The sequence below is a fragment of the Podarcis bocagei genome, assembly GCF_964188305.1.
Source record: "Podarcis bocagei genome assembly, chromosome: 7".
NCBI lineage: Eukaryota > Metazoa > Chordata > Lepidosauria > Squamata > Lacertidae > Podarcis > Podarcis bocagei.
Window position 1 is genome coordinate 10,312,830 of NC_138132.1, and position 8,702 is coordinate 10,321,531.

Below are 8,702 nucleotides of genomic sequence, written 5' to 3' on the forward strand. Positions count from 1 at the left end.
AAATGCATGCGGTGGTGGAAAATAACAAACACCAAAATGGCTTTGCAAAAGGTGTAATTACTGTTTTGTCGTTGCGATCTATTGCGTGCCCACCACCCTAAGGTTCCCAATCAAAACACAAAATTAAATTCAAGAATGTGTCTGTTGGGATACATTCACAGCGAGGAGCAGGTGAATTTCCACGATGACCTTTTAACATAAATAAATAGAATGTAAACTGATGTGGAAATGTGGAGAACCCAGCTAGCGACTGGAGAAAAATGAGCTGAGAAAAACACACACCCTGAAATGCCTCTCCTTATTTTGTAGCTCATCGGTTGAAATGTCAACACTTTCCTCCCTCCCAAAGAAAGAATGCAACTCACAAATCAGCACTTCAGCAGGAAAGGAGCTTTATTCATTTCCTAAGCATGGGAGCATCTTTACACGCAAAATGTATGAAAAAAACGAAGGCTTCCCTGAGCCTCAGCGACTAGTCTCTGCAGAAGGGAGAAAGGTGGGCGACATTAACTCTCACTTTGCAGCAGGTGGTAAACTTGGTCGGAGAGTATGTCCGTGTAGGTCTTAATCCTTGACACGCTGTTTTCGTACATGTTTCTGGAAAGGATAAAGGAAAGAAGGGTTGAAGATGTATAGTCAGTGGCCACATCCACACCATATATATTTAAAGCATAGTGGCGCCGCTTGAAACACTCATGGGATCCCCTTTTCCAAAGAATTCTGGGAAATGTAGTTTGTTAAAGGTGCTGGGTGTTGATAAGAGACCCCGCCCCCATTCCCCCAACAGATCCATAATTTACAGAGTTCCCTAGGAAGAGGGATTGGCTTGCGAAACCACTCTGTGAATTGTAGCTCTGGAAGGGGAATAGCGGGCCTCCTAACACTCTAAGCACCCTTAACAAATGAGAGTTCCCAGGATTCTCTGGGGGAAGCCATGACTGTTTAAAGTGCTATCATAGTTCTGCAAATACAGATTTTGAACTCGGAGTGGACCCACTGAAATTAATAGATCTGAGTTAGTCATGTCCATCAATTTCAATTTCTGAGTATGAGTAACACTGGCTACAACCCGAAATTATTGGAAAACCTCCCTCCGTCCACCTCCTCTCTGGTTGTCCCCTGCCTTATTCTCACATTATTGGCTTTGTGACTTCCAGATTTTGGATTTTCGCTAGCCAGCCCTGGGCTGTGCTGGAAACTTGTTCCCAGGCCCCTGTGACTTTCTCCTTAACTTGAGCAAACAGTTCCGGCTCCTCGGCTTCTCGTTTCTGCAAGCGATAGCTGGAGACTTCTGCAAAAAAAGGTGAACAGAAAAGAAAAAAAGGTAAACTGTTAAGATTTGGGGGATGAATTGCTTTATTTATTGTTTGCGTTTCTCGGGTGATTGAAATGGTGACTTTTGTTTTGAAGTTATTGTAAGCTCCTGGGAGCTTCCTGTTCAAAGAGAGATGTAAATTCATTAAGGGAAATGAAACCACAGTTTGTTCGGTTTGGGCCTTTCCTTATGACCAGGGCCAGTCCATGGCATTTTGCCGCCTGAGGCGGAAGACAAGATGGCGCCCCCACCATTCTGTATACAGAGGGTGACTAGGCTGGCTGTGAAATCTTACTTTAAAGCCGGCATGCGGATAACATCTCCCCGCACACCTGAGGGCAATACGCTAATTTAGGGGGTACCCTGTCAGAAATACCTCGGCTTAATGTGGATTGTGAACTCGTCATGGCTCTTTTAATTGTGTGCCCAGGCAGAGACACACACACACACCCCTACCCCAAGGGCCACCTGGAAGAAATGAATGACTCGTGACAACATGTTATGGGATTAAATTGGCCAAAACTTTATTTAAACTTTCAGATGTAGGAAGACCTTGGTTTAGGCATTGGGCGCGTATCTCTCCCAGTCCCCAGCTGGGGATCTGAAGAAGAAGAAGAAGAGTTTGGACTTGATATCCCACCTTTCACTCCCCTTAAGGAGTCTCAAAGCGGCTAACAATCTCCTTTTCCCTTCCTCCCCTACAACAAACACTCTGTGAGGTGAGTGGGGCTGAGAGACTTCAAAGAAGTGTGACTAGCCCAAGGTCACCCAGCAGCTGCATGTGGAGGAGCGGAGACGCGAACCCGGTTCCCCAGATTACGAGTCTATCGCTCTTAACCACTGCACCATGCTGGCTCCCTGATCTGAGGCACATCGGGGTCTGTCTGGATTGGCTCTGGAAGACACCATTTCACACCAATGATGTGGAGTCCACTGACAACCTTTCAGCGTATGGCCAGTGACTCCCCTCCGACTCAGCCCCTTTAACGGGGAACCCTGGGATTGCTGCCGTGGGGGGTAAGGTATGCATCACCACTTCATGCCCCCGCCTCCAGGGCCGTATTTAGGTTTGATGAGGCCCTAAGCTACTGAAGGTAATGGGGCCCTTTATATGTCCAGCTGTCCTTTGTCAACAACAAATTGCGGCTGTTTTTTGTGTTGAATAGATGCTGTATGGTAATTTATGGACCTAATAGGTATCTCAAGCCATTTGCACATGTTGCCATCAATCCATGCAGAATGTAGGCACCCTATATACAGTGTTGCTGTATGTAGGTATTATTTTAATTGTTTTTTATCTTACATTTTGGAAATGTACACCCTTTAATTTTTTGGGGGGGGCCCCCGAAAAGAGAGTGGGACCCTAAGCAATAGCTTGTTTAGTTTATACGTAAATCCAGCACTGCCCCCCCCCCCCATTTAGTTGTGACATCTGCTACGGGGAAGGCGAAACCTGCCAATGCAGAGAAATTCCTTCCCAGTCCCTTAACAGCAGGGGGGGGGAAAGCTCTGGAGCTGACTGTGCGCTCTCAGGTAGGCTCCGCCCCTTTCAACTACGCAAATAGCTCCGCCTCCCCTGCCACAGATAGGTTCGTTCGAACTGAGGTTTGGCGGGAACCCCAAAGGGCTGTGGCATGGGGAGGCGGACCAGGAACGTCTGCCGTTGTCTCAGGGATCGGGGTGCCGTGTGCGGCCACACAAACGGCGCTTTCCAGTTTTGATGGGAGAGTGGTTATTCTGTGGCGTTCGCCTCCAACTGCTGCTGCCCTCTCTTCCGTAAATCTGGAGATTCCCTATGCAATCAGTGTAGTTCCCTGGATTTTCAAAGCCAAAGGAATCTACAGATTTAAGGAGGAGAAGTGTGACATGGAGAAGGGGCAGGGCCGTCTTACCCATAGAGGCTAGTAGTGCAGGGCGCCAAGTTTTGGAGGGCGCCAGGGAAGAGGCGAAGGCTGGATGCGGCATCAGCTCGCCGCCCTCGCCCGCCTCCGCCGTGCTGCGCCGAAGCAGCACCGCACCCGGAGCCTCCGTCTGCCGTGGCCACCACAGCACGAAGTGGCCAGCGGAGCCAGGAGGCGCTGCGTTCAGTCTCTGCCTCTTCCCCGGTGGAGGATCCACCCTCCAGCTGCTGCCCGCCTCCTCCAGCCCCACTGGCAGCGCCATCCTACCTAAAAAAAACTCTGGGAAATGTGGGGTGGCGGCGCTGGAGGGAGCTTTGAACCACGGCACTGGATATGCTTAAGACGGCCCTGAGAAGGGGGAAGGAATTCAAGGAGATGCAAGGAATTTGTAATCCACATTAAGTCAAAGTATGGACGGGCCCCTAGGGACGCAGGTGGCGCTGTGGGTTAAACCACAGAGCCTAGGACTTGCTGATCAGAAGGTCGGCGGTTCGAATACCCGTGACGGGGTGAGCTCCCATTGCTCAGTCCCTGCTCCTGCCAACCTAGCAGTTCGAAAGCAAGTACATAAATAGGCACTGCTCCGGCGGGAAGGTAAACGGCTTTTCCGTGTGATGCTCTGGATCGCCAGAAGCGGCTTAGTCATGCTGGCCACATGACCCGGAAGCTGTACGCCGGCTCCCTCGGCCAATCAAGCGAGATGAGCGCCACAACCCCAGTCGGTCCCGACTGGACCTAATACCTTTACCTTTATGGACGGGCCCTTATCCCTCAACAGGGAGGAAGGGCATGGGGCTCTGGAGGAACAGCCAAAGAACTGCCATCATTGTCCGTTCCCCCCATCACCATAGCATCTGCAGCCTGAGACAGTTGCCTCAGTCTGCCTAATGGTAGCGTTGGTTCTGCTTACAAGAAGTAGGAGTGTAAATGAGGTGCAAGCTTTTTACATTTAGATCGTCAGCAATATACAGTGGTACCTCGGGTTAAGTACTTAATTCGTTCTGGAGGTCCGTTCTTAACCTGAAACTGTTCTTAACCTGAAGCACCACTTTAGCTAATGGGGCCTCCTGCTGCTGCTGCGCCGCTGCTGTGCGATTTCTGTTCTCATCCTGAAGCAAAGTTCTTAACCTGAGGTACTATTTCTAGGTTAGCGGAGTCTGTAACCTGAAGCGTATGTAACCTGAAGTATATGCAACCCGAGGTACCACTGTATAGTCTTTCCATGAGGACTAGTAGCAAATTATAGCCTTACCAAAAGGCTAAAACACACGTTTTCACTTCCACGTGTCTCAGTTCAGCATGCCATGAATGCCAAAAGACGCGTCTCACTCTGAAAAATGTTAATGTTTTCAGAACAAAAAGTTCTCATGGACAGATTCTGATTAAAGCTGCCACATCAGAATATATGATAGTACTGTTGCCACCAACTCCTCCCCCAGGCAGCAATTCAACAGGTGACCTCCTGCAATTAAGGATGGGGTTCCTGTACCTTTAATTAGAGTTGCCATATGTCCGGATTTTCCAGGATCTTAGACAAGTGAATCGAAAAATCGCTTTTTTAGGGGCATTTTTGAAAAGAAGCTCAAAAAAGCTCAACAACTTTTGGGGTGTCCTGGTTTTTACTTTGTGAAATATGGCAACCCTACCTTAACTGTGCAAAAAATTCGGAAGTGCAACTTATCTTGCAAAAAGAACCAAAAGGCTGAAGCAGTGACATTCCACCTCTCACATAAATCTCCGTCTTCTGCATGCTGACTTGCATTTTATCAGCTTAGTGGGGTTTAGATGCACACAAACGGTAAAAAGCGCAGGGAACTTTTGGGTTCATTGCAACCGTTTGGGATGTGCCCTGTTCAAGGGCCCTTTCGCCTGATCCTATCTGCCTTTTACACTGCACATCGGAACATAAAACTATTTGTGATTCCCACTTTATCGGAGACCGAAGCACAGCCGTCAACTGCTGTACACACCACAAACATTTAACGCACACTTTTTTGCTGCCACCCAAAGCATCCTGGGAACAGCACATCTTTAAACTGTGGAACTCTCTGCCACAGGAAGCAGTGGTGGCTGCCCACCTGGAGGCTTTAAATGAGGATTGGACCAATTGATGGAGGTGAGAGGCTATCAGTGGCTACTGGCCAAAATGGCCATGCCTCTGCTGGAGCCATAGGAGGAGAAATGCTCTTGTGTTCAGGTCTTGTTTGTGTGTTTGGCATCTCAATGGCCGCTGTGAGAACAGGTTGCTGGACTAGGATGGGCCGCTGGTCACTTTTTATGTTCTTATGATTCACCCCTCACAGAGCTACAGTTCCCAGCAGCCTTAACAAACTACAAATCACAGCGATTTGGGTGCACTCGCTTTCAATGTACGGCGCATACAGATATCCATATACAGACACGCCTTCTCAAATCAGCAATCGGAGGAAACTTGCCTGAGCAGAAAAGCACTAACAGGATCGACACGGCCACAAGTTTCAGATCCATTTTCACAACCGCCGCCTAGGATGTCGAAAACACAAACATTCGCTTAAGTAAACCGGGTTAGGAAACAGGCAAAGCTGAGCCCCTCGTGGGATATAGCGGGGTCATTGTGATGATAAAGGGGTGGTGGTCTTGGATGAAGGGCAGAGGGCACAAGATGGCCGTCGATATCTTATTCATCCCTATCCACTTACTGCGGAGTCCCTGAAGTTGCCGACCCAACGGCCATGATATGTGTTTGCTGAAACATTTTGAATCTCACAAATAAATCGTTGCCAGATAAAACGCAGTCCTTTCTCACCCTCTGTGCTAGGAGGGAGGGTTGCAGTGTTCGGGGGTTTTATTTTTAAGTTGAATTCAGCCAAATGAGCAGATTCATCACACACAAAAAACACATTTTGCTTTCGTTGATGCAAGGCAAACAACTCTGACAATAAAACAACACGGTTGGGAGATATCTGGAAATCATTGCCAGGTCAAAGGCTATCAATGGCTACCACTAGCCACAACTGGCTTTTTTCTACCCTGTTGGAGGCAGGATTGATTGATTGATTGATTGATTGATTGATTGACAAGTGGGGACAGCTGCTGTTGCATTCTGGTCCTGCTTGCAGGGTAATGTGCATTCTGCAGTGACCTCCTTTGCAATGTCTTATTTTGAAATCTTTCAGATGGCATTTTAGATTACTTGTTAATTTGCATCGTCTTGAATGTATACTTTATATTTGATTTTCTTTTGCAATGCTTTATTCTGGATTGGTTTTTTTAAAAAATTATATTTTTATTGAATTTTACATTACAAATTTAAATTCAAACGTTAATCATCAACACCCTCATTTAGGAGTCCCTGAATGCTTCGACTTCCCTCTGCCCTTCTGTGGTTACCTTTGTCAATCTTTTTCTTTTCAACAGCTTCCTTTAATTTTCTCTATTATTTTTTTTAAAAAGAATCCATTTCTACCATAGTTTTTCGTACTATTCTGGATTGTTTTATTTGACATTCCAACGGAGGTTGTAAACTGCTTTGAGATTTTAAAAATATATATATATAAACTACGGGACGCGGGTGGCGCTGTGGGTTAAACCACAGAGCCTAGGGCTTGCCGATCAGAAGGTCGGCGGTTCGAATCCCCGTGACGGGGTGAGCTCCCGTTGTTTGGTCCCAGCTCCTGCCAACCTAGCAGTTCGAAAGCACGTCAAAGTGCAAGTAGATAAATAGGTACCGCTCCAGCGGGAAGGTAAACGGTGTTTCCGTGCGCTGCTCTGGTTCGCCAGAAGCGGCTTAGTCCTGCTGGCCACATGACCCGGAAGCTGTACGCCGGCTCCCTCGGCCAGTAAAGCGAGATGAGCGCCGCAACCCCAAAGTCGTCTGTGACTGGATCTAATGGTCAGGGGTCCCTTTACCTTTACCTTTATATATAAACTGGTATAGAAATGAAAACAACAATTTGATAGCTCCTATAAGAATAGGATGCCGGACTAGGACATTTCAACCTGATCCAATTAATCTTCTTATGTGCTTAATGAAGCTACCATAAATTCACAGTACACATTCCGAAATATAATGCTGAAGGCTGCCATTCAGTAAAGCCGAGGAGGGGAACATGTGACTGGACTACAACTCCCATCATACCTGACCGCTGGCCATGCTGGCTGGGGCTGATGGGAGCTGGAGTCCAACAAAGCATCTGATGGGCCACAGATCCTCCAGCCTTGCAGGAACAGCTGCAAACTTTTCAATAGCCTCTGCCTTTCGTATCTCTAACATCTGTCCGAGATGCAGGGATTAAGCAGGTGAAGCTCTCCCTGGCATTAGATATTTAGTGGGAAACTTGCTATGTTTCGGCGTGGAAACACGTTAAAGCCACAAGAGCATGTCCGGTGGAACAGACTACCACAAGATCTAGGTGAGATTCCTGCATTGCTGGGGGTTGGACTAGATGGCCCTCGGGGGGGGGGGGGAGTCCCTTCCAGCTCTACAGTTCTATGATTCTATGAAATACGGCGGCTAGTAGAAATGGAGACTTACCTCTCAGTTTAAATTGCCGCGTTCCTTCTTCTTTGCTGTTAGGGAGACCTAAAACTAAGCACAGAAGATATGCAAGTAAACAGAGCCCATTAGGGACAACGGTTCTTCCCCTTTCAGAATCAGAGGTCAGCCCTTGACCTCCTTAGAACAAGAATTCCAAAAAGCCTGTTTGATTTCCTACCTTGTTCTCAAATATGCAAAAATATAAATGGACTGTGGGCAAGGCATCCGAGGACAACAGACAACATTTTTTAAAAAAAGGTGGGAGAATTATAACACCAGTTCCTAAATTCTGCAACACTCCCCCTCCCCCGGCATTGGTCCCTGGGTCTCCAAGGAGCACATCTTAATGTGACGGATCTCCCCGTTGGGTCCTGGCGTGGCCTCAACCTCCTCATCTGTTGCATGGGTACAGGAGTCAAGCACGCAGACAACTTCTCTCCCCCATTTTCCCTTGTCAAACCTGACTCCTGCTGGTCTTTCCAAAGGTACAAGGGAGGTGGCCGCAGAGTTAAGCCCCTGAGCAGACAAGCACACTCACTCTCTGCAGCCGTCGTCGTCCGTGTTACCCTTCCCTGTCCCAGAATTAGCCACCGCGCATTTATATGAGACGGCGCTCTTGCACCCACAGCCCCACCTTCTCCCACAATCCTCTTGGCCAAATGGCACATCCCCTGACATGTCCAAAGTTCAAGCAAACAGGTCTGAGCTGCAACACTGATGGACGAGAGTTTCCAGCGAATATTCGCCTTTAGGAGCCAGCAGACTGTGGGGCTCAGCTGAACAAGAGTTGGGACACTGCCCATTGATAAAGTTATCCCATCCATTACCAACTTTGGAGGCCCGAGAGTTTAGGACATGAAGCAGAGCCCTTCTGGATCAAGTCAAAGGTCCACCTAGCCCAGGGTGTTCCAAACTTGGGTCTCCAACTGTTTTTCGGACTACAGTTCCCATCATCCCTGACCACTGGCCC

At 48.0% G+C, this 8,702-nt stretch overlaps 1 protein-coding gene across 1 annotated transcript; it reads right to left on the bottom strand.

Annotated features, from left to right (window-relative positions):
• Window positions 1-375: 375 nt before the first annotated feature.
• Window positions 376-8,354, bottom strand: LOC308590606 (apolipoprotein C-II-like). Its single transcript, XM_081200804.1, has 5 exons — window positions 8,271-8,354; window positions 7,730-7,783; window positions 5,652-5,718; window positions 1,135-1,291; window positions 376-597 (listed from the first exon to the last, which is right to left on the bottom strand). Exons 3-5 carry the CDS (start codon window positions 5,701-5,703, stop codon window positions 507-509), a joined length of 300 nt encoding a protein of 99 aa, XP_081056930.1. The 5' UTR covers window positions 5,704-5,718; window positions 7,730-7,783; window positions 8,271-8,354; the 3' UTR covers window positions 376-506.
• Window positions 8,355-8,702: the final 348 nt, after the last annotated feature.

Excerpts from the sequence above, each read along its gene's own strand:
- LOC308590606 (XM_081200804.1), bottom strand. The coding sequence starts at position 5,703 with ATGGATCTGAAACTTGTGGCCGTGTCGATCCTGTTAGTGCTTTTCTGC. Across the intron at positions 1,292-5,651 it reads GTTAGTGCTTTTCTGCTCAG|AAGTCTCCAGCTATCGCTTG; the intron begins GCAAGTTTCCTC and ends CTTTTTTTGCAG. Across the intron at positions 598-1,134 it reads GAAGTCACAAAGCCAATAAT|AAACATGTACGAAAACAGCG; the intron begins GTGAGAATAAGG and ends TATCCTTTCCAG.